The sequence below is a fragment of the Berghia stephanieae genome, chromosome 13 (genome assembly GCF_034508935.2).
Source record: "Berghia stephanieae isolate SIO BIC M18660-M18661 chromosome 13, UCSD_Bste_1.3, whole genome shotgun sequence".
Taxonomy (NCBI): Eukaryota; Metazoa; Mollusca; class Gastropoda; order Nudibranchia; family Aeolidiidae; genus Berghia; species Berghia stephanieae.
Genome location: NC_088372.1, coordinates 20,623,371 through 20,649,741, shown reverse-complemented (window position 1 = coordinate 20,649,741; position 26,371 = coordinate 20,623,371). Strand labels below are relative to the sequence as shown.

At 34.7% G+C, this 26,371-nt stretch overlaps 1 protein-coding gene across 1 annotated transcript in view; it reads left to right on the top strand.

The window, feature by feature from the left end:
• The window catches only part of LOC144958734 (low-density lipoprotein receptor-related protein 2-like), a 146,414-nt gene that overhangs the window by 112,460 nt on the left and 7,583 nt on the right, over positions 1-26,371 (top strand). Inside the window, exons 63-86 of the mRNA XM_078890904.1 lie at positions 94-352; positions 887-1,015; positions 1,447-1,620; positions 1,883-2,103; positions 2,927-3,080; positions 3,434-3,528; positions 4,361-4,594; positions 5,016-5,141; positions 5,872-6,117; positions 7,080-7,211; positions 7,790-7,965; positions 10,237-10,432; positions 10,896-11,027; positions 11,566-11,700; positions 12,657-12,788; positions 13,826-13,997; positions 15,789-15,890; positions 16,182-16,310; positions 16,823-17,046; positions 18,637-18,819; positions 19,682-19,807; positions 20,409-20,519; positions 24,797-24,883; positions 25,792-25,879. Of these exons, the coding sequence (XP_078747030.1) occupies positions 94-352; positions 887-1,015; positions 1,447-1,620; positions 1,883-2,103; positions 2,927-3,080; positions 3,434-3,528; positions 4,361-4,594; positions 5,016-5,141; positions 5,872-6,117; positions 7,080-7,211; positions 7,790-7,965; positions 10,237-10,432; positions 10,896-11,027; positions 11,566-11,700; positions 12,657-12,788; positions 13,826-13,997; positions 15,789-15,890; positions 16,182-16,310; positions 16,823-17,046; positions 18,637-18,819; positions 19,682-19,807; positions 20,409-20,519; positions 24,797-24,883; positions 25,792-25,879 (3,763 nt within the window). The remainder of the gene's footprint in view (positions 1-93; positions 353-886; positions 1,016-1,446; positions 1,621-1,882; positions 2,104-2,926; positions 3,081-3,433; positions 3,529-4,360; positions 4,595-5,015; positions 5,142-5,871; positions 6,118-7,079; positions 7,212-7,789; positions 7,966-10,236; positions 10,433-10,895; positions 11,028-11,565; positions 11,701-12,656; positions 12,789-13,825; positions 13,998-15,788; positions 15,891-16,181; positions 16,311-16,822; positions 17,047-18,636; positions 18,820-19,681; positions 19,808-20,408; positions 20,520-24,796; positions 24,884-25,791; positions 25,880-26,371) is intronic.

The window sequence follows — 26,371 nt, the reverse complement described above, 5'->3', positions numbered from 1 at the left end:
GTATATTATTTTCATTTACATCTACTTTTTTATGTCTTACAACTCTAAGCTCCATATTGTCAAATTTATCTAACTTTATCACTTTGATTCCAGTGATAACTCCTTGGTTAGTCTTTACCAACCGTTACTACCTAAGGGAAATCTCAACAGCAGGAGACAACCATCGGCGTATTTCCCAGGGTTTTGAGAATATTGTAGCTCTTGACTTTGACATTGCTAACGATCTCATCTATTTTACTGATGTGAAGAAACACAGGATATACAGTATATTCCTCAATGGCACAAATCTGAAGACTGTGGCCAGTAGTAATGTACCCAGTGTGGAAGGAATATCAGTGGATTGGGTGGCCAGGTCAGTTTGTTAATCCTCTTCCAACATGGTTCAATTTCACCCTCTCCTGAAATCATATCTCACTGTGTTTACCAAGAGAGTACTAATAGTGATGCAACTTGAGCTTCATTATGTCTCGAGTTATATTAATGTAACTTCTCTATTGGTGAATATGGTAGGATTTGCTGTTTTAAGGAGCTAGAAAATTACAGGGATGAAGGTTATTTAAAGAATTCAGTCTTTCTGTCAAGAGTTCTAAGTAGAAACATTTTTAAAACTTGTAAAATATTGATTTTTGTTAAGTATTTATTGTCAATGAAAAAATCAAGAGACATTATGAATAGATATATTATATTGAATTAAAAAATACCCCCCAAAAAATAAAATAATAATAATCATAATATTAAGCCTAAATTGTCTGTAGAATTTAATCCGAGGCGAGAGACAGTTTTTTATCAAGAATAAAAATGACCAAAAAAAATGCTTGAGGTAATTTAATTCAAAATATCAATTTTTTGTTGAATATTTATAAATCATTTATTAATTAATCAACAGAAAACTTTACTGGGTAGATGGACGCAGATCTGCCCTATCTGTATCAGAAATGAACGGTACAAACATGCACACTTTGTTGAGAGAGAACATCCGGAGACCCAGGGCTATTGTAGTAAATCCTATGAATGGGTAAGATTTCTTAACTTGTTTTTCTTCTTTTTCTGCTTACAAAATAGACTTGCTTTATGATGTGTACTCTTAAAATATTTGTGTCTGCTTGCTCATTTCATTTTGATGATGGCTATTCTATATATTGACAGATTTTGAAATAGCGATTCCTGTAACTAATATTGTTCTTTATCATTCATTGTTGTCCGGTTGATAGAATACATTATTGTGTATTATGCTACACTAAGAGGATTACTGTTAAAGGAAATTTGAACAAATTTTAATATTTTATTGGAACTTCACTATTTTTATGCATCAAATATTAATATTTTGTTTGAGCATGTCCTTTGATTATTTTAAAGATATTCTTTGATTGTACTTAAATCAATGAATTTGAATCCCCATTCTTGTCTTACTTTCGTCATATTTTTTTCTTCCCATTTCATCACAAGATTTGTGTATTGGAGTGATTGGGGCAACCCTCCTTACATTGGTCGCATGGGTTTGGATGGTACCAATCTCTCAACAACTTTCATCACTGACAAATTAGGATGGCCCAATGCTCTTACCATAGATTACAACACTGGGAGATTGTGGTGGGCAGATGCTCATTTGGATATTATAGAGTAAGGCTGCTGAACATTATAGGTCTTGTTCAAGTGTCATCATATTATGGCCGTTATAGTCATCATCACTATTGATGCATTGTTGTCATCTTTGTCAATTTCATCATCACTATTGCCATCATATTAATCATCATTGTCGTTGTTTTCACTGATGCAAAAGAAAATCAGGTATCTGATCACATGTAATTTTTTGTTGTAGTTGTAATGAACCAAATGAGAGCCAGAGTTTTAAAATAAATTTCATGTTACCTTTGTGTTTTAGATATTCCAACCTGGATGGGTCACATCGCCATATTGTTATGGAAGGAGTCCCCCATCCATTCTCTATTTCCCTTTTTGAAGACTTTATGTATTGGACGGATTGGAATCACCTGACCTTGGAGAGAGCCAATAAGTATACTGGAAAGAACCACTCGGTCTTATGGAATACGACACACAGACCCATGGATGTACATGTCTTCCACCCACTGAGACAGATACATGGTAAATATGCATCTTATGTTGTTATCAAGATAATTGTTTTGTTAATCGGTGGTGCCAAATGATCATATTCATCTTGACTATCAAAACATGATTGAGACAAAGATAAACACCACTTGGTGTGGACAGGTAGTCATATGTGCTTTCTAATTAATGTCATTTTTTTCAAATGCATTATAAACAAAAATTGTATTGATAACAACTACCAGAATTATTTAAATTGAGCTTTAATATAGCGCAATATCCACTAAATCTGCTCAGAGCGCTTTACAAGGGATCCCTGGCCAACAGCAACATTTAACATTTAGGACGGGACATGGCGCCTGTTAGGCAATGTTACATTTTTTTCGGACAGAGACAATGCTGTTAACGGCTAGGTACTCATTTTACACCTTGCACCGAGCGAGGCTCAAACCCAGGACCTTCCGATCCGAAAGCGAGTGTCATACCATTAGACCACATAGCTGCATTTAATAGTGCAAAGTTGAAATAGAAGTAGAAGATGGAGATGTGGATATCCATCTCTAATTTAGTTCTATCAACGCTTTTACTAATCATGTCATTAGCAAAAAGAAATACGGTAAATTATTGATCTAGAAATATTTTTTTTATTTGAGTCAACACCAGATTCTCATCAGATTGTGTCAAGTCAACTAATTTAAGACAAATGAAATATGTTTCATAAATTCTACATGGTATTTGGTGAAGAAAAATAATGTTCACTTAAATGGCAGCAAAATTCGACATTTTTCATTCATCTTAAATTGGAGAATAAAATGTTGACTCCAATGAAAAATCCTGCTATATCTTGACAACTATTCTTCAGCTTCAAATCCATGTGGCTCTGACAATGGTGGATGTTCCCATCTGTGCCTCATTGCACCAGGAGGTGATAGCTATACATGTGAATGTCCTGACTTCTTTACGCTTAGACTTGATGGAAAGACGTGTCAGGCTAGGTGTACCTCTAATCAATTCAGGTATTGTGTACAATTAATTTGTACTGATTATTGATAAATACTTAAGTAAAATCTATTCCATTTTGTAAAAATAAAGAATTGCTAAAAACATTTTAGACCTTCTTAAATTCACGTTTGAGATAATACATAAAAACCAAGAAATGATTTGATAAATGAAGACCTATGCAGAGTTGAGAATTAAGCACAAAACAGGAAAAAGAAGACACAGTTTGCCAGGCTTGGCTTATGAAATTATTAAATTTATAGTTCTGTGATTTTTACTTGATTTTCATCAAAAGCTGAGATGTTAATTGATTAGTTATTCTTCTTTTTTTCCCCTTCCTTTTTGTAAGTATTGCTTTTTTTTCAATCAGATGTGGTGCAGCAGATGATAAGTGTATTCCTCACTTGTGGAAATGTGATGGAGAAGAAGATTGCAAAGATGGGTCTGATGAACCAGAGGATTGCCGTAAGTACAGACTTGTTGGATTTGTCCAAATGTTTAACTCAGTTTCATTATCTTTACAAGTTGATGAACAAAAAAAAATTAGATTAACAAACGAGTTGCTGGAGTATAAAACTGGAGGTTAGAGTCGGTTTCATTATAATTGCTCATTGGGAAATGTCCAAAATGTACATTTCTGTTTAAATTTCATCCATAATTTGACAAGATCCATTACTGTTGATATTGAGTCAATCGAACCCAAACCTGGGCAATATCAGTATTGACATATGGGTGGTGGCACATGAATTTAGATACAATGTCTATTTTATACGTTACGAATGAATAACTTTTTTGAATACACATAGTTCTGTGGAGATTTTTGGCTTTATGGTTTTGTGGTGTGACTCGTATCCTCTGTCCTATAGGTCTATGAGTCAAGTCTTGCAATTGACAGTGCAAACTTGTATCCTTGGAATGGGCTCATTACTTGTATTCTGACATTTCAATCAGATTCAAAAATTAAATAAGCTAATAATGGCTAACAGACTTGCTTTACATGTTAGAGTTTCTGTTGGCTTCTGATCCCTTGTAAAGTGGTTTAAACCCATCAAGTGAATAGTGCACTCCGTAACAGGCCATTTAAAATTATTATTTTTTGCTTTATGATGTCATTCAAAGTGTTTGGCTCAAAGACCGAGTAAGGCAAATGATTTTGTTTTAAAAAATTGTCATCTTGAACATTTTGTTGTTGTTCTTGGTATCGTTGCAGTTTCAGGCGCTGTATTTCTCACCATTTTCCTTATTTATCTTAAGTTTTATCCCACATTTTACTGTTTATTTATACTACTTTCTCCAGCTGTAAGCCATTGCCCTCCAGGACAGTATCAGTGTAAAAACCTCAACTGTACGTTAGCTTTTAGAGTATGTGACCTTCATGACGACTGTGGTGATGGCAGTGACGAGGAAGGTTGTAAACAACGTAGCTGTGAACCATGGCAGTCCAAGTGTGACAACAATAAGTGTGTACCCAAAGCCTGGCTTTGTGATGGTGAGGATGACTGTGGAGATAAAAGTGATGAGAAAAACTGTGGTAAGCCTTTAATACTTGTAATGAGAGATTAACATTTTGTTCATTTAATGTACTTGACGCATACTGTTATCATCATTATTCTTATTATTGTTATTATTATTATTATTATTATTATTATTATTTTGATAATGATGACGGTGTGGTGGTGGTCGTGATGATGATGATGATGATGATGATGATGATTATTATTATATTATTATTATTATTATTATTATTATTATTATTATTATTATTATTATTATAATTATTATTATTATTATTATTATTATTATTATTATTATTATTATTATTATTATTATATTATTATTATTATTATTATTATTATTATTATTATTATTATTATTATTATTATTATTATTATTATTATTATTATTATCATTAAATAATACATTAGTCAATTAACTAAATATTTATCCCTTAGGTAATGTAACCTGCAAGTCTGACGAATTCCAATGCGACAATGGTAACTGTATCCAGGCTAACTGGAAATGTGACTTTGATAACGATTGTGGTGACAACTCAGATGAAAAAGAAGAGTTTGATTGTGGTAAGGCCCATTCTAAAATATATATTATGCTGACCTTAAAATGGACTCAAATTGCTTCAAATGATAACTTTTTGTATATTAAGCATCATCTTGGGCTCAAACCTCTACTTTGAGAAAGAAGCAACTCTGAAAAAAGGAAGAAAAAGGTAGAATATCAAGAGATTTCACAATTATAGATATGAAAAAAAAAACTCACAGTCCATGCTTAAGCTAATTTGAAAATTTAAAATGTGATCCATAGTAAATTTCCGTATAAAATATACTGAAAGAGTTAAGACAGACAATATATGAAAGCTCTTAATTGTAGGATAACTTAGCTACATTACATTTTAAAGGCAAGTTAATCAGAGAGTGTGCTTACAACATTCTAATTTTTAAAATTTCTGTTATTTAATATGTGTAGCATCGAAAACAAAAACACAACACCCACAACACATAATGAGGAAAAGGAGAAGAACAGTTTAAGAGTATGCCACTACCAACGAGTTTGTATTTTTTCCAAATTTTATTTCATAAAAATATGGAAGCAAAAATTTTGTAGCAGATTCTGGCATGTATGATTTAGATCTGTTACGTGATGTTTGATGAACTGCAAATAAGTATGGTGAATGATGAAAAAAAGTTTGGGGGGGGGGGGGGGAAATATCTGGATTGAACCATTGTTTATATTACAGTAATCCTATTAATTCATCATCATTGTCATTATTATCATTATTATCATGCTTAACAGCATCTCAAGAATGTGATGTTGGATGGTGGCGTTGTGAGACCAACTACCGATGTGTCCCCAACTGGGCACGATGTGATGGTGAAGATGACTGTAGGGACAACTCGGATGAAAAACAGGAGAATTGCCCAGTGTGCCATTCCACTGGTGATTTCAAATGTCAGAATCAGCGATGTATTCCTAAGAGGTGGATGTGTGACTTTGATGATGATTGTGGAGACAACTCGGATGAAGATGTCACTAAATGTTGTAAGTGTTTACTGGTTGGTCATTCAACAGCTAGACTTTACTTCTTTTAAATTTGACCTATAGTCTCAAACCAGTATACTGTCAGGGTGAACTGGAGCATAAAATAAAAATATATAAAAAATTGAGTTTTTATATACTGCAATATCCACTAAACGTGCTCAAAGTGCTTTACTAGGGGTCCCTGTCCCACAACAACATTTAACATTTAGGACAAGACATGATGTCTGTAGGGCGATATTATAAAGTTTTTTTTGGACTGAGACAATGCTGTTAACGGTCAGGTACTCATTTTACACCTGAGTAGAGAGAGAATGTGAATAAAGAGCCTTTTTCAAGGACTCAACTATGTGCCAAGCGAGGCACGAACCCAGGACCTTCCAATCAGAAAGTGAGTATCATACCAGAAGACCACATAGCCACACATATAAAACTGAATTTAATGCTTTACTTTTAAAATTTGGCTTCAATTGAATGATGTCATTGAAGAGACATGTTTTTATTCAGTCTCTAAACAAAATGAACATTTTTCAAATATGATAATTAGACTTTAAATCCATTTAGTTCATTCCAACATGAAACTAGATTGATACAGTTGGTCCAAAATCATAATTACTCCCCCTGTTTTTTTGGGCCATAGCTGCACGAGTAAGATAATGCACCTTCATAGGAGCCTTAGTAGTGTCGCTGTTACTATTCTCTTTTTCTTGTAAATCATTGATTTTGGATTAATGTATTTTAGACACCATTTGTAATGCTTTGTTTTGTTTGCTCCTTATTTTTTTAAAATTTCAATTTCATCTTCATTTGGTATCATTTTGTCCCATCCATGCAACCCTCATATATCCACTATTTCGTTTTTTATAAGTTTGTTTTCCATGCTTTCCATAAACCACTTTTTAGGGCCATTGATTAAAAAATGTATTCATTAGGTGCTTAAAACAAAATTCTTATTCTTATTCAAGTGGACAGCTATCGTAAATGTTCAGAGTCTGAGTTTCTTTGTAAAAATAAGAAATGCATCCAGGGCAGATTCAAATGTGACCATGATGATGACTGTGGTGATGCCAGTGACGAGTCAGAACAATTATGTCGAGGTTGGTACCCTCTATGTTGGTTGGTATAAGTTGCTTATGTAATTTTCATTTATTCATTATGTTTTTTTCCCTTTAACTTCAATAATTTTAGGGACTCTCAGTAATTTTTTTACTCTCTCGATCTCCTAATGTTTTGAATCAATAATAAATATTCACTAGTGAGAATGCGGTCTAAATGGAAATTTATTTTATGAAAGTGGGGAAATGTTATGTGTTGCACGCTTCTGAAATTCCAGGAACCGATAATTTTTTTTGGGTAACATGATAATATATATAGCAATATATAATGATAATATTATTAATAAGAAGAGATTGCTCTGCTAAAAAGGAAAGGGGGAAAAAAATTTATGAAATAGAATCATGTAGAAATACCGGTGGTATAAATGTCTGATGTTTCTTATCATTATTGGGGATGAACAATAGATTTTATGAAACATCAATTTGCTCATTATTATGATACTGATTTATTACCATTAATTCTAAATGTGGATATCTCTATCAAGTGTTAAATTAATATTCTTTTGTAAGATTTAAATTTGAAATGTAATACATTGAAAAATTTATTTTGAATATTCCAGACTACCACAAGTGTGGGCCAGGCCAGTTTACATGCAAAAGCGGTCATTGTACAAATATAGCAAATCTTTGTGATGGAGTCCGAGATTGCCAAGATGCTTCTGATGAGGCCAATTGTACGGCCAGATTTCCTGATGGGTCTTATTGTCCCAGAACCAGCTTTGAATGTAACAATCATGTAAGTAATAATGGTAGTTATTAATAATTATCAACAATAATCTTTACTCTAGTCACTCTATGAAAGGGTGATGTGGTTGAGTGGTTGAAACATACTGTGATCCAGGAGGTCCTGGGTTTAACTCCCTATTCAGGCACTTTCGCTTATCCCTTGGACAAGATACCCCAATTTGATCATTTAGACAATGTGGGTGATCCCTGATCAAATCAGACGTTTGATGAATTATTTGTATTTTTTCATGGAATACTCAATGGGTGATCTCTGATGATGTTGATTGAAGGGCATTTTGTTTTGGGTTTTTTTGTCTACCTATCTCTACCTATGCGAGGTGTGTCAGCAATGGTGACCATGTGTTACAATGCCTGGATTTGTAATGAAATAGCATTGATGTTGGATCTAAGTGACAGATGGGTGACAATGATTGAAAAAACTCTGGCTGTTGGGATTGTGTCCTTTAATTAAGCACTTCTCTAGCATTTGTGACCATCATCATCATCTAGTCAGCTGATCCTGCGTAGGACGTTGCTTCCCGAACTTTCTTGCGAAACAGATTACGGTTTTCCGCCAGTTGCTTGAGTTGCTGTCATTCCCAGCCATTCACATATATCTTGTTCCCAGCTTCTTGTTGGTCTACCTCTTCCTCTCTTGCCGTCTACCCTTGTCTGCAGAATGTGCTTTTCTAATGATTTGTGGCGAGTCGTGTGGCCAAAATAGTTCAGTTTCAATTTCTTTACAGTTTGAAGAAGAATTGGTGATTTTATTCCGATCCTTCTCAGGACTTCTTTGTTTGTTTGTTTTGCAGTCCATGATATTCTGAGTATTTTTCTGTAGCATGCCATTTCAAAAGCTGTGATCTTTGTGCTCTCTGCTTTGCTGATAGTCCATGCTTCGCATCCATATGTTGCAATTGGGAAAACAACACTTTTGAGGTTTTTGATTTTTGTTTGAATGCACTGCCCTTTCCAGATATTATTCATCTTTTCTAGCTTTGATCTTGCCATTGCTAGTCTCCTCCTGATCTCTGGGGCCGATTTCCCGTTGTACTCAATCCTGGCTCCAAGATATTCAAAATTCTTTACTCTTTCTATTTCTTCTCCATTGATTTTTATGATGGCATCTGTTTTGCACTGTCAGTATTCATGATTTTGGTCTTCTTTATATTCAGCTTAAGGCCTTTGGTCTCGCTATGTTCCTTTACAGATGTTATTAGATTCTCTAGTCCCCCCGGTGTTGTGGACAATAGTGCAGTGTCGTCTGCGTACCTCAGATCTTTTATGGGTAGACCTTGCATTTTAGGTTTGTTGTAATTACTTCTCCTGACATCGTTTTCCACATCTCGCATTATACCTTCCGTGTAAATGCTGAACAAATGGGGTGATGGAATACATCCCTGTCTTACTCCTTTTGTAACTTTGAACCATTCTGTTGTTCCGCTTTCTAGTTGTACCGCTGATTGTTGGTTCTCATAGAGGGATCTTATCAGGTTTTTAATTCTAGGGTCAAAGTTCATCTCCAGGAGAGTTTCCCATAGTTTCTCATGATTAACACAATCAAAAGCTTTCGAATAGTCTATAAAACAAGTGTGGAGGCCAGAATTTACTTCTCGATGCTTCTGAATAATTTGACGCAAATTGAATATGTGGTCTCTTGTCCCTCTGTTTTTTCTAAAACCTGCCTGGTTTTTGTGACCAGTCTCAAAACGATATTATGTCTGGATGAAAATTATAACTGGAATTGATATTTGGGCTTGTTGTAAAACTGCAGAGTAAAATCAAATGTTTCCATTGAAGCAAGTGAGTTTTGTTTCTTAAATTTTAACCATTTACATTTCCTAATTTTGATGATTTTGAGTTTCAACTCAGTTTTCTTCGTCTAGTTCATTCCAACATAATACCAAATTTACGTGATGGGTCACATATAAAAGAGGTCAAAAGGATAACAACTACGACTACATAATAGTAATGTACATTATAGCTGAGAGCAACTGCTTTGAAAGAGAGAAGGAACAAAAAAAAAAACTGAAGATCTTCTTTAAAGGTATACTTGGACAAACTGCCATCCCAATGTAAGACCACTGAACCTCCGTGCATTTTAAATCTGAAAGATTACACAATTCAGTAACATTAACGTCCAGGATCCTTTCTTTTTTTTTTTTTTTTAATGTGTATTAAGATGGGCTCTTGTATAAGGCAAAATACATGTTAGCAATGAGAAACAAACTGTTTTGATGTCAAATACGAATTTATTGATTTTCTTTTGATTTCCATACAGATCTGTATCCCTAGGCTATGGCAGTGTGATGGGGAAGATGATTGTGGTGACCACACCGATGAGTTGCCATCAGTCTGCAAACAAGTGGATTGTTCTGGAAGTGATCAGTTCTTATGTGACAATTTTAAGTGTGTGCCAAGGTGGAGGCGATGTGATGGTATTGATAATTGTGGAGATAATTCAGATGAGGAAAATTGTGAGTTTGTATAATAAAACAGGACGGGGCTTGTATATTGTAATGCTGTTTCATTCTCTTTTTGTCTTCATTTGTGTAAATTATCAACTTCTCTGGGTTGTTTTTGTCTTCAAACATGGATACTACACAATATTTAGAGCCCTGCTCTTCTTATCTTTCTTGTATTATCAATATCACCTTCTTAACATTATTTGTGGCACCATATTTCATGCATAACATTGTCAAAAATCACAGGAAAACATAATACATAAACATTAGATCGGAAGAATTAATTGTTAAAATCGCAGGTATGCACAACTATATGCAAATTGGCTATGTCTCTAAAACAGTAGTAGCAATTAATTGATTATTGAAAATTGGGAAACAATGAGAAAACTTCATTTTAAAAGGATAGATTAATGAGAAGTTAATCTTCACAACAATGACTGTAACATTTACTTTGCACAATTATCAACATTTCTAGGCCAGACTGATAAAGAGAAGGACAAGTGCCAACCTACAGAATTCAAGTGTTCCAATGGACAATGCATTGATGGCAATCTGGTCTGTGATAATGCCATTGATTGTTCTGACCAGTCTGATGAATATGCATGTCGTAAGCAACTCTTTATTTGCTAAAATGATATCTTAATCAGATTTAAACTTTGTGATTCTAATTTCAAGAATTTAAAAGTGCCACCCAAAAAAACAATTATGAAAAGTTTAAAGTGGGTTAAAATAATTCCTATCGAGAAATTTTCCCCCCTATATTTCCCCTTTTTTAAAATGCTTATTTTAGTCTTTTTCTCACTTCTTAATTCAAGAGTTTAAAAAACTGGTATTACTGGGTCTAAGATATATTTTTTAAGGTAAGTTTGCTGTGTCCCAAATTGTTTCTGTTCAACATTGTCTACAGCTGTTCAAACAGCCATCTTTGATTAAGTCCAACATGTCCACTTCAGAATATGGAGATACACAAGGTTCACTCTCAGTCATGAGGCCTTTGGTGTTTTACGTCAACACAATGCCTTTCGAGAAAATCAAATTTTAAAAAATTGACTGTTAAATGTCCATGCAGCTTTATTCAGTTCTGATTTCGATAACTATCTATAAAGATAGTAATTTGTCTCTGATCCATTTTAATTTTTCCACAGACAAAGATACTAGTCATTCGTGTGAGGTGGACAATGGTCGATGTGAACACAACTGTACTCAACTGACGCCACAGACATTTTATTGCTCTTGTCTATCTGGCATGGAGATTGCTGTCAATAGGCGAGAATGTAAAGGTATAACCTAAATCTTGTTATGCTTATCAGTGTTATGCTTATCAGTGAAAACCTAAACAAACAACCCCCCCCCCCCCCCCATAAAACTACAGTATATGTTCAGATAAATTATGAAATGGTGATGTAAAAGACATATCCCTTGATTTTGAATAAAATCACTATGTAAATAAAATGAGAATTGTGTAGGACTCAGCAATACTAGAAAGGAGAATCAACAAAAATCTTCCATTAACTGATCATTCAAACTCACTATCACTTTGAACATGGGATAAGGAAAAAAGGCTAACCAATCACAAGATACCTAGAGGTACCAACAGTTTGGTGTTAGATAACACTTTCCGACAACTAAATGGACAAAAATGTGTCTGTTAAATCTGGTTGTGAGCACTTGTAACCTGTCCAAAGGGTTGAATGTTACTGTTTAAGGGCTACAGACACTTGAATAGGGGTTGAACGTTACTGTTTAAGGGCTACAGTCACATGAATAAACTCACTCTCCATGGGCCATGAAAAGCAGATGCTATTTTAATTTCATACGTCCTGTTTAGCTAGTGCACCAACTCCAACATTTGATCTTTATTTTGATTTTATTATCTTTTTTTTTCTTCCATACCTATTTTAATTAAAACTAAACGGCATAAAATAGAAATGTTATTTGCTCCACTCCAATTTGGTATGAATGAATACCTGGCTTTAGTCAGTGCCGGATATTGTAAGAATGCTGGTTCAAAAAGGACTACTAACAGTTAACTAGTATGTGCAAAATGGACCTTTGGATTCATATAACCTGCTGGGGAAGATTAATGAAGTATTGTAAGGCATGTTCACCATTGCAAATCTACCAAATCGTGCTCTTAAATGTATTTGTATTTATGAATTTTTATGTTTTTGCAGGCAGAACATGTTAGCATTTTAGTGAACAGGTTAGTAACAGTACATTTTTCATTCTATTTCAGACATTGATGAATGTGCGACATGGGGGAATTTCTGTCCACAAGACTGTCTCAACACCAAGGGATCTTTCAAGTGTAAATGTCATGATGGGTTTAGTGATCCTTCCAACAGAGGCACTGAATGCAAGTCGGATGGTAAGCTAGCTCTGTTGTCTGATAATTTAAGGATACAAGTTAATAATGATATGTACATTCTCTCCGATAGCGATAAGTAATTAAAACCTTGTAAAGTTTTAAATTTTGAAAAGCATCTAATGAAAAACTGGTCAATAAAATAGGCTTGAATCCATAGTTTATGTATTCAGATATAGCTTAATGTTTATTAAGGTTATGATTGTTTACATTGATTTTTTTTTTTTTTTTAAGTACATATTAAAACTTAGAACTTTTTGCATCAATCATTCTTTCCTTTTTGGAAATTTTAAAGTCTTCTATGATGTTCCAAATATAGATCTTGGAATTTTTTTTCTGATTTTTTTTGTTTTATGTATTTTAAAAAATTTATAATTCATAATGCGTTTACAATTTAATCTACAAAAAAAGACGAATTTATTTTCTTTTAATTTGTTAGCTAGTGTAGAACCTGAAAGATAATTAATCAAGAGTAGTTTCTTTTTTACTTATGTTCTTCCTTTTTACTGGCGCTGATATGACCTTACATTTGTTTCAAGTGCCGTGAAACCCTTAAAACAAACAAAACCTTTCTCTTTCATGAACTAATTATGGGCTTTTAGGTAAAAAATAATGACAATTAATTTTTTGCAAATTTCTTGCAAATTTTGCTGTTTTTAGCTTGCAAATTTTCTGATATTGCTTTTAAAATTTGAGATTGTTTTAATAAACAACTGCCATGTCAGATATAGGATACAAGTCATTTAGCTTGACAGAATTTACTGTCATTAATAATTGATGTTTCATGTCATAAAAATAAACTTTCTACACATACTAAATACATGGTTGTGTTTTTAATTAAATTATCCCACTGATGGTTATTGAACAAATGTGTTACCAATTATTCTGAGAAGATTTGAAATACATATGCATGTTTCAACTTGTATGCAACAATATTTTTCAGCATTGAAGAAGAGGGGGGGGGGGGGGGGGTTGTGTGTCCTAGCAATGTAGAACATTTTGAAGACAGTGCAATTGATTTACATTAAATTTTATTTCAGATCCACGTTTTATTATTCTGTTTACGGTTGGAGATGAAATTCGTCAGTACCGGTCCAAATCCAAGGAGTACATGGATGTGGTCACATCTGGAACAAGACTGGAAGGCCTTGATACAGATCCTGACAAGCGTCTCATTTATTGGACTGATTCCCATACTGGAAAGATATTCAGGTAACATTTCTACTTGTTGTTTTTACACCTTTGTATTACAAATGTAATGAAAGTTGAATATTGTAGTTATATGATGCTTATTCATATGGTGCTCACTCTATGCACTTCAACAATATTTGTGAATAATGCACAATTAACACATCAGATGTCATATCCAGCCATCTAATGCATTTTAAAAACATTTTTGGACAAAAGTAACTTTATCATACAATAGGAGATCTGCAAATTTTATGTCCCGCTCCAAAATGTCATTCCCAAGGGCTTGCTGGACAGGGGTTGAAATCTCATCATATAGTCAAAGCAAACCCAGATCTAAGCCCTGGGTCGGGCAATCCTTGGGTGATTCCTATTGATATTAGAAGCATTGTATATATGTAGCAATGTCTAGGAAATTTTTTGTTTTCTATTCTTAAATCAAAGCGCTATCTCCACTGAGTAAAAATATTTTTGAATTTTGAAAATCCATTCATAAATAACAAAGGTGTCATTTATTTGGATGACTCACAAAGAGAAAAAAATATTGAAAATATGGGGCGCTTTTTCTGCATTTTATTCTGGTTTGTGATGTGGCTGTACCCGCTTAATATGTGGAATTAGAGATTGAAACTTGGCAATTTTATGGCAAAATTATCAGAAAATATGATGAAGACATCAGAAGAGTTCTAACTTGTATAGTTTTAGAGCTGTATGGTTAGGGTCAACTATAATTTTGTTTTAAAATATACATAATACTGATCATTTGGAACTTTTCCGAAGTGTAATTTTGTGTCTACAACCCATACAAATGATACAAAAAATGCCTGCTAAATTATTATCAGTCAAAAAAGTCCCGTGAGATGTTATTTACTAGTATTCATTTGAGATTAGAGAGAAAGAGAGAGAGAGAGAATGTGTTAATCTACTGTCCTTATGACATTACAATGAAACAATACCTTAATTTTTTAAAAGCATGAGGATTTGTGTCCTCAGTTGTCGCGACAAGGTTGCCAGCTGGCCACGTGTGTGACCAAATATAGAATTTTGTTTCTTTATTAAATTTTATTCATCTATTTTTGTCTCAGTGACATAATTTATCCTAGTCTATTTAATTTTCTGTTTGCTAGAATTTAATTCGTTTTAAGGGGGCCAGTCTAAGTGGTGAAAGCCATATGATTTTCTATCTAGCCACTTTTGAAGTCGAATTTGGTCGGATGAAAGTCGGCCATCATTTTCGTGTCGAGCGATGGGGGAGCAAAATGACCGTCTCCTCATTTCACTCATTGAAGTGCAAATTGGGTTGATGTTTTGTGATAATACGGGAAAAGTACTTATCATAATCCAATGAAATTTGAAATATAGATAGAAGAAATTATGTGCATGTATAACCTTATTCGTGACAAAACCTCTGCTCTTGGTAGTTTTAGAAATATTTTACTCTAAAGAGTTAATATCTAATTTTCATGGTCTTCTAGTAATCGCACGAGTTTTGTCGCTTGACATAATCTAAAATGACCTCTTTTCTAACTGTGTGCCAAATTTCAGTCCTGTTAATTGATAAACAGCGTAGTAATTAATTTTTTAAAATAGCATACACGAAATCGCGGTGTCCCATTTTTGCCTTGAATTCGCGTCATTTCAACACCCAGATCGAGGTCCAAAGATTTGAGTAAGAAGGTCATTGCTAATATATATATATAATATGCTCATTTCATCACATTCCTTTTCTTTCTCTTTTTCCGTTTGAAATTTTAGTTATATTAACATATTACTTTATGTCTATTTATTAACTTCTTGTTATTTTGTCCTCAACAGATCTTCTTTACCAAAGGATGATAAGAAGAAAGCAGTTGCTCAAGATCTAGAGATGTACCACTCCCGCAAACCTCAGGGAATTAGCCTGGATTGGACCACGCAGTAAGTAGATTTGAGCCTAATTTCTTTGGTATTCTGATCGTTCATACTATTCCGTGAACTTATTCCACTTGGTGTATTTTTCATAAGTATTAATGATGTTATTGAAATGCAAATAAATCTCCTTCTTGAATTAAACCAACTTTAAGTATTTAATCAAATTTGGTACGTAGAGAATTTCTTTGACACTTTGTTATTTTCCCTTACATTGAATATATTTTTTTTTGTTAAAGAAGAAAGATTACTCATTTAACCTTTTTTCTCAACTTTATCTCATTATTTACACCCGTACAGAAACATGTACTGGACAGATGCTGGATCGCGCACTATCAGTGTATCAGATTATGATGGATTCTATCAAAGGGTTTTGGTCAGGGATGAACTCCACTTACCTAAAGCCATAGCTGTCAATCCAGGAACAGGGTATGTAACCAAGATGACTATACTTACATTCTTACAGAGTGGTCATTTTATCACCCCTTAACAGATGAGACTTGGTTTTTCTCTAACTTGAATTATATCTTACTTTTTCCACCAAAAGTTAAGTGATGCCATTTGGTGGTCGGTCGGCAGAAATTATGATTTGAAAAAAAAATAATTTTGCTGTAAAAGGGTCAAAGAGTATACGTTTATTTTTAAAAGATATTCATACATTTAAAAACTGATTTTGATACAACTCACTCACTTTCTTTAAGAGGCGGTGAAATTAATTTGTCGCAAAATAAATAGCAACATCTACAAATATAAAATATATAGTTTTTAGGTTTAGTCCATTGATACAGCTGTTTTTGTTTGTTTTGTTTTGTTTGTGTGTGTGTTTTATTTTTAAAATTTTTGTTTGCTTGTTTTGTATTGTTTTTTGTTTGTTTTTTTCAATCGATTTTACCTGACAAGATGTTCTTGTTAAGCTTTGAAATCTTTTTTAATCTGACTAGATATATGTACTGGACAGATGCCAATCCCAATTATCCTCGCATTGAAAGGGCCTGGATGAATGGGGCAGGACGAGAGTTGCTCATATCCACCAACTTGGGAGTTCCCAGTGCTCTGACCATTGACTTCTATATGGGTGGTCGTGTATACTGGGCAGACAGCAAGGAGAATATAATTGAGTCCATCAAGCCAGATGGCACAGATCGAGTCGTCGTTACTTATTCAGGTGATTTAAAGAAGTCAACTCAAATATTAATATTAAAATTGATGAAAAGGTAATTATTTCATATATATTAAAATGTGCCAAAAGATAAATAAATTGTCTACTAAATGTGTACATACATCATTGAGAGGTCACGTACTTCAATATTCTTTAACATTGTGATTGAGTTGGGTGCCAAGAAAAAGAATAAAAAGAAGTTTTTAAATATAATAGTTAATTAAATTCGATATATCAGTAAAACATTTCTTTGTTTATGAACTGATTATTATTACAAAGATATGATTTTTTTCTTTTTTTGAGTGATTAAAATTTCCTCGCTGCTTAAATCTTGTTTCATTGGTGGCACATCTGGGTGGCAATTTTAAAAGGTCAGAGCTGTGATTCTTATTTCAGAATGGTCATTTTTTTCCTCATGTACTTTATCTGCATTGTCTTAGACTGTACTGTACACCTTTTATAAAAACGTTTTTTTACATCTATGTCTAATCCCCAATTTTTCACAAATTATTTAACATTTATCAAATAACTTTTTCAGCTCTGGGACTGATTGAGCGCTCAGATGCCCGAGCCTGGGCTTTCTAGCCTAATTTCAAACATTAAAAAAAAGTTTTCAAGATAACGCTTTAAAATTTCAGTTGGTATAACCATCAAGACTAGTGTTAAATGGACCTGAAAAATAAAAATATATGTGTAACATCAAAAACATGAGAACATTTTGAAAAGTGTCTCTATAATGAAGAAAAAGTAAAAAATCGGGGAAAGAGATTATAAAGGGGTCTTATCGTAAAATGGCCATAAAGTTGTGGTTTAATATAATATGTAAAGATAAAATAATAATAATTTTATTGTTATTATGTGTAGAAAATTATTGTAACTTTATACCATTTGGGAGCATTGATCAGGATAATGCTTGGTTGCGAAAGTGAAACACTTGCAGTATACAAACGTTTCACCATCTTGAAAACCTGATGCATGTTTACCCACGCCACGCTTGTTTGAATTGGTCATTCATTCATGAATTGTGAAATTATAGTCTATTTCCAGAAAACTAGCCAATCAACAGTGAACAGCAGTTTGGGCAGTGTTGTTTGTCACAGATATATCTGTATTCAGGGCTTGTGTGTAGCAGTGGAAATCACGGATAAATCTGTGATCAGGGCTGGTTGGGTTAAACACAAATCTCCAGTTCACTTTATCCTGATTATTGCCATCCAGTCAAAAATGGGGACCTTCTAGGTTATTGTTTACTATTATTTTTACAAAGATGATCTAAAAGGGATGTCACCATACGATGAAAAAGTGTGATTTTAGGTGCCATACATCAAAACATTGTGATGAGAGCTCAGAACCTGAAGGGCAGTTGATCCGGCTGGAATGCAAATAAAAAAGGTTATGGTTCATCCCCAAAGATTGCTTTGAAGCAAGATTGTGTACACTTTTGCCTTCTTATTAACCAATTGGATTGGTTGAATCCTTTATATGCCTTTAACAGCATCATTTCAACTTATTTCTACTTATCATTCCTGATTCAACTTAATAAAAAAATAATTTAAACAACGAATTCCTTAAACAGAATTCCCTTTCTTTCCCCAGCTGCCTACAACCCAATAGCCCTGGATGTGTTCGGGGGTTCCATGTACTGGTTGTCCTCCAGCCTGGGTCAACTGGCATCCATGGACAAGTTTGGTCAAGACAAGAAAAACAAAACAATTCAGACAGGTCTCCATATGCCAAGGGGAGTCAAAGTCTGGCACATCAATCGATACAACATCTCTAGTGAGTTATATTATACTAGCCTACTCGGGTCAAAGTAAGATTTATTTGAAAATGTTTAAATTTAATTGATTGAAGAAATACATTTAAAAATTTATTTTTTTAAATTTTCCTCTAAAAAGATTTAGATTGTATCTGGATGAACAAGCATTGATTTGAAAACCATATTTTATAATTACATTTTTAAAAGCCAGTCTTTGCTTTTAGAAAAGCCACATTCAATCGTCCCGTTGAAAGCATTTAACTTTTGATCCTTTGTCATTATTTAGATTATAGGATCTGTTTTAGCCTTCCTGGTTGAGATGGTGGGTGAATAAAATCAGTCAAATGCTTTTTAAAAAATTGAAATTCAGAGGGGGGAAAAAAAGCATCCAACAATCACCCTCACTTGTAACAGCATTTTATCGTATTGCCTCCAAGTTTATGAATTAGTATTCAACAAAATCTTCTCATCTTGAAATAAACTGAGTCAGAGCAAACATAACTGTCAAGCCATCTTTGCCTCGTGGACAATCTTAATTGATATAATACACTAGGTAGAATTAATAACTAAATTTAAAAATTCATGTCTGACAAAAAAAAAAAAAAACCCCCCAAAAAACAGACTGCAAATGCGAAAAGAGTAGAGTTTGTTTTTTTCTGTCACAGTGTTTTATTAAGTTTCACATGTGTCAAATCTTGGTCTGACCTAGTACTATCTGTACTCATAAACGAGTACCCCACCCCCTCCCTTTTTCTTCCCTTAGTTTCATCTGATGGTTATTTGCAATGCTGAAAATAGATTACATCTTAATCAAAACAATGATCTTACAATGTCCTTTGAATTTTGGTGTTATCATATTTCTTTCTGTTCATTCCGATTCAGTCAAATCAGCATGTCGCAATATGTCTTGCTCTCATCTATGTCTGACAACACCACAAGGAGGACATTGTGCATGTCCTGAGGGAACCACATTTATTCCTGGAACACGGAACACTGTCTGTGATGCAGGTACCAAGGAAATATTAATTGTACCAATATGTATATTTGCATTCTTGGATGACGTCATTTAAGCCTTTACATGCAAAGCTCAATGTTTCTCCATTGTAACCTCATAGCTTTCTGTTTATACCAAAACAAGCAGAAATAGTGACAAGTATCAGGTTTTAAATGGTGCGACTGTAATTGCTCTTATGTGAATACAGTTAGCTCTACAGTTATAATAAGAGAAGTGAAATGTTAATGAACTATCTCTCTCTCTCTCTCTCTCTCTCTCTCTCTCTCTCTCTCTCTCTCTCTCTCTCTCTCTCTCTCTCTCTCTCTCTCTCTCTTTTTTTTTTTTTCTTTCTTTCTTTCTTTCTTTCTTTCTTTCTTTCTTTCTTTCTTGGTCCAAGACAGGTTAAGAAGTTTGCAATCCTGCAAATAGATTTATCATGAGTTTAATACAGTCTGTGTTTGTTATGATTTCATCTTTTTCTCTTTTTTATTTTCTCTATTTGTTTGGAAGAAATGTTACTTCCAACAAGTAATTCAAATTGCTTTATTGGACACATTGTATTCTTTATTTGTGTTGTATGTAGACACCGCAATACGTGATTTTTATACTCACCAGCATTGGTCAAGAAATCCAGACCACCACCTGGTGAGGAATGCCGTTGTCAGAATGGTGGCAGTTGTACTAAGGGAGATAATGATGTGGTTTACTCTTGTAGCTGTTCTGAAGGTAATTTTTTTTTTAATTTGTTTGTCACCTGTCATATATTTTTGCTATTGTTATGACCACGTACATACTATATTGATAATTAAATTCTTAAAGAAATAAGAACACAACATTGAAAAAAAATCACATTGAATAAGTATAAAAGGCAAATACTGATCTAAATATTTTAAAAAGAAACACATTAAGCTATGAAAACCAAATAAGATTTTGTTTATTTTTTCTTTAATCTTAACTATGTGCATTGTCATTAAAATTTTTATTCTCTATTGTCTTCTGGCACTTTTCTACTCACTTCATATCTTGTTGTTACCAACATAAGTGCCTGCTCCACTCACTTTTCTGAATTAAAAATTCACCCCATACACCGGAGCATACTCAATGTCTCAATCGTTTCTATGTTATATGTTTGTGATGAGAATATTGGCTATTAAGCTTAACTGCTGGTCAAAATTACTTCGCGATGGTGGCGAACGAATCGGCGATCTCAAGAAGTGGGTGAGAGAGGGATCTAGAAATGACTTTGGGTTTGAAACGAATATTTTTGTGTTCGTGGATAGCTCACACGGTAGAGCCACGCTCTCACCTGCCAGGCGGAGTTGTCGTACCAATAAGGTCGCAGGTTCAAACCCCACCACCGCCGCGAAAAAATTTTTTATTCTCTATTGTCTTCTGGCACTTTTCTACTCACTTCATATCTTGTTGTTACCAACATAAGTGCCTGCTCCACTCACTTTTCTGAATTAAAAATTCACCCCATACACCGGAGCATACTCAATGTCTCAATCGTTTCTATGTTATATGTTTGTGATGAGAATATTGGCTATTAAGCTTAACTGCTGGTCAAAATTACTTCGCGATGGTGGCGAACGAATCGGCGATCTCAAGAAGTGGGTGAGAGAGGGATCTAGAAATGACTTTGGGTTTGAAACGAATATTTTGTGTTCGTGGATAGCTCACACGGTAGAGCCACGCTCTCACCTGCCAGGCGGAGTTGTCGTACCAATAAGGTCGCAGGTTCAAACCCCACCACCGCCGCGAAAAAAAATTTTATTCTCTATTGTCTTCTGGCACTTTTCTACTCACTTCATATCTTGTTGTTACCAACATAAGTGCCTGCTCCACTCACTTTTCTGAATTAAAAATTCACCCCATACACCGGAGCATACTCAATGTCTCAATCGTTTCTATGTTATATGTTTGTGATGAGAATATTGGCTATTAAGCTTAACTGCTGGTCAAAATTACTTCGCGATGGTGGCGAACGAATCGGCGATCTCAAGAAGTGGGTGAGAGAGGGATCTAGAAATGACTTTGGGTTTGAAACGAATATTTTTGTGTTCGTGGATAGCTCACACGGTAGAGCCACGCTCTCACCTGCCAGGCGGAGTTGTCGTACCAATAAGGTCGCAGGTTCAAACCCCACCACCGCCGCGAAAAAATTTTTTATTCTCTATTGTCTTCTGGCACTTTTCTACTCACTTCATATCTTGTTGTTACCAACATAAGTGCCTGCTCCACTCACTTTTCTGAATTAAAAATTCACCCCATACACCGGAGCATACTCAATGTCTCAATCGTTTCTATGTTATATGTTTGTGATGAGAATATTGGCTATTAAGCTTAACTGCTGGTCAAAATTACTTCGCGATGGTGGCGAACGAATCGGCGATCTCAAGAAGTGGGTGAGAGAGGGATCTAGAAATGACTTTGGGTTTGAAACGAATATTTTTGTGTTCGTGGATAGCTCACACGGTAGAGCCACGCTCTCACCTGCCAGGCGGAGTTGTCGTACCAATAAGGTCGCAGGTTCAAACCCCACCACCGCCGCGAAAAAAAATTTTATTCTCTATTGTCTTCTGGCACTTTTCTACTCACTTCATATCTTGTTGTTACCAACATAAGTGCCTGCTCCACTCACTTTTCTGAATTAAAAATTCACCCCATACACCGGAGCATACTCAATGTCTCAATCGTTTCTATGTTATATGTTTGTGATGAGAATATTGGCTATTAAGCTTAACTGCTGGTCAAAATTACTTCGCGATGGTGGCGAACGAATCGGCGATCTCAAGAAGTGGGTGAGAGAGGGATCTAGAAATGACTTTGGGTTTGAAACGAATATTTTTGTGTTCGTGGATAGCTCACACGGTAGAGCCACGCTCTCACCTGCCAGGCGGAGTTGTCGTACCAATAAGGTCGCAGGTTCAAACCCCACCACCGCCAGAAAAAATTTTTATTCTCTATTGTCTTCTGGCACTTTTCTACTCACTTCATATCTTGTTGTTACCAACATAAGTGCCTGCTTCCACTCACTTTTCTGAATTAAAAATTCACCCCATACACCGGAGCATACTCAATGTCTCAATCGTTTCTATGTTATATGTTTGTGATTAGAATATTGTCTATTAAGCTTAACTGCTGGTCAAAATTACTTCGCGATGGTGGCGAACGAATCGGCGATCTCAAGAAGTGGGTGAGAGAGGGATCTAGAAATGACTTTGGGTTTGAAACGAATATTTTTGTGTTCGTGGATAGCTCACACGGTAGAGCCACGCTCTCACCTGCCAGGCGGAGTTGTCGTACCAATAAGGTCGCAGGTTCAAACCCCACCACCGCCGCGAAAAAAAATTTTTATTCTCTATTGTCTTCTGGCACTTTTCTACTCACTTCATATCTTGTTGTTACCAACATAAGTGCCTGCTCCACTCACTTTTCTGAATTAAAAATTCATCCCATACACCGGAGCATACTCAATGTCTCAATCGTTTCTATGTTATATGTTTGTGATGAGAATATTGGCTATTAAGCTTAACTGCTGGTCAAAATTACTTCGCGATGGTGGCGAACGAATCGGCGATCTCAAGAAGTGGGTGAGAGAGGGATCTAGAAATGACTTTGGGTTTGAAACGAATATTTTTGTGTTCGTGGATAGCTCACACGGTAGAGCCACGCTCTCACCTGCCAGGCGGAGTTGTCGTACCAATAAGGTCGCAGGTTCAAACCCCACCACCGCCGCGAAAAAAATTTTTATTCTCTATTGTCTTCTGGCACTTTTCTACTCACTTCATATCTTGTTGTTACCAACATAAGTGCCTGCTCCACTCACTTTTCTGAATTAAAAATTCACCCCATACACCGGAGCATACTCAATGTCTCAATCGTTTCTATGTTATATGTTTGTGATGAGAATATTGGCTATTAAGCTTAACTGCTGGTCAAAATTACTTCGCGATGGTGGCGAACGAATCGGCGATCTCAAGAAGTGGGTGAGAGAGGGATCTAGAAATGACTTTGGGTTTGAAACGAATATTTTTGTGTTCGTGGATAGCTCACACGGTAGAGCCACGCTCTCACCTGCCAGGCGGAGTTGTCGTACCAATAAGGTCGCAGGTTCAAACCCCACCACCGCCGCGAAAAAAATTTTTATTCTCTATTGTCTTCTGGCACTTTTCTACTCACTTCATATCTTGTTGTTACCAACATAAGTGCCTGCTCCACTCACTTTTCTGAATTAAAAATTCACCCCATACACCGGAGCATACTCAATGTCTCAATCGTTTCTATGTTATATGTTTGTGATGAGAATATTGGCTATTAAGCTTAACTGCTGGTCAAAATTACTTCGCGATGATGGCGAACGAATCGGCGATCTCAAGAAGTGGGTGAGAGAGGGATCTAGAAATAACTTTGGGTTTGAAACGAATATTTTTGTGTTCGTGGATAGCTCACACGGTAGAGCCACGCTCTCACCTGCCAGGCGGAGTTGTCGTACCAATAAGGTCGCAGGTTCAAACCCCACCACCGCCGCGAAAAATTTTTTTATTCTCTATTGTCTTCTGGCACTTTTCTCACTTCATATCTTGTTGTTACCAACATAAGTGCCTGCTCCACTCACTTTTCTGAATTAAAAATTCACCCCATACACCGGAGCATACTCAATGTCTCAATCGTTTCTATGTTATATGTTTGTGATGAGAATATTGGCTATTAAGCTTAACTGCTGGTCAAAATTACTTCGCGATGGTGGCGAACGAATTGGCGATCTCAAGAAGTGGGTGAGAGAGGGATCTAGAAATGACTTTGGTTTGAAACGAAAATTTTTGTGTTCGTGGATAGCTCACACGGTAGAGCCACGCTCTCACCTGCCAGGCGGAGTTGTCGTACCAATAAGGTCGCAGGTTCAAACCCCACCACCGCCGCGAAAAATTTTTTATTCTCTATTGTCTTCTGGCACTTTTCTACTCACTTCATATCTTGTTGTCATTATAAATCCGTACCAGGATTCTATGGAGAGTTATGTGAAATGCAAGAAGGATCCCCAGCTAAGGCAAGAACAGATGGAAACACAGTGGGAGCCTCTGTACAGGGTAAGATCCTTCTCCTCTCCATCAACTTCGTTTTTTTTTCTCTATCTCTCTCCTCTTCATCATTTGAGTCCATATTAAAATCAACAGTTGGAAACTTAAACACTTCATTCCTATTTGTAAAGGAAAGAATAATATGTTAGGTATTTGTTTGCATACGTCTGCAAACTACAATTATTGTTGATGAAGATCGTACAAATAGTTATTCTGACATTCAATTTGTTTATTTTGACATATCAGTTAGTTGTGCATGTACACATTTTGATGAATCTCATGACTCATAAGAATTGTAAACAATTATTAAAAGATAAACAAATTGGAAGTGTATATTCATCATATTCTGCACTGTCATTAAAGGATGCATTGTCAAACAAAATTATTATCTCTGGTTTCTTTAGAGATAAAACATATGATTTAAAAACGCATGAATTTGTTAAAACAGGAATATATAAGATTAAGATTTTATTTATTTATTTATTTTTTAAATTGTTTTTTATTTTTAGCTATGACACAAGCTTGAATATTAATAATATGTATTAAAATAGATTTATTAGATTGTTATTATCAATTCGCCTTAGTTTTCTTCCTCTTGATTAGGAGAAATCCCTACGAATGGCCAGTGTTAAGAAAAAAAAAAGACAATTACCATAATAAATTATGATGATTTTTGGCGACTGGTTCTCAACAGGACAAAGAAAAAGAATTCAGAGTTGGACCCACTTAAAACCAACTGTTAGATTCAACAAATGAATGTCTAAGTCCCATATTTTCCGTCCATTATTTCAATGAAAAAATGAATTAATGTTCTTTTATATCTATGCACATGAATACACATAGTACTTTACAAGATATAGTAACACAATCTCCTCAATTTATCAAATTAATTGTTTTTAAATTTTTCATCTCATCAGACCAGATTTCCATTGCAGTCCCGATTGCTATTTGTGTTCTGGCTCTAATTGCTATAATCATCATGGTTGTTGTTTTTAGGAAGAAAGGGTATGACTTTGTCTTCGACATTATTTTAAAATATTATTCCTGAATTGATTTTTTAAGTTATGGTGGAATGATATCTTTTCGTTTGAGACACTGTCCATTAATCTTACTCTAGATTATTTTATCTTGTGTATGAGTATTTCCTGAATTATGTTAAAAAGTGATGATGGAATAATATCTTTTGATATTAATATAGAATTCTAATTTGAACCTTTCCACATGGCACTAATTTTCCTCACTATTCTAAACCTTATGGAAACAGCATAAAATTTTAAGTTTGGACTAACTACCTCCTGGAAGTTGATTTCACGTATGGCTCTGTGAATAGACTCTCTTTTTAAAATCTTGTTTTATTTGTGCTATTAATATTCTTCATTAAAAAAAAAACAAAACAAAATTACACTGTACATTATGATAGATATCTCAAAAATCATCTGTGAATTCAAGATAAGTAGATCATTCAGTATATTGTTAACTCAAATTTAATACATAAGC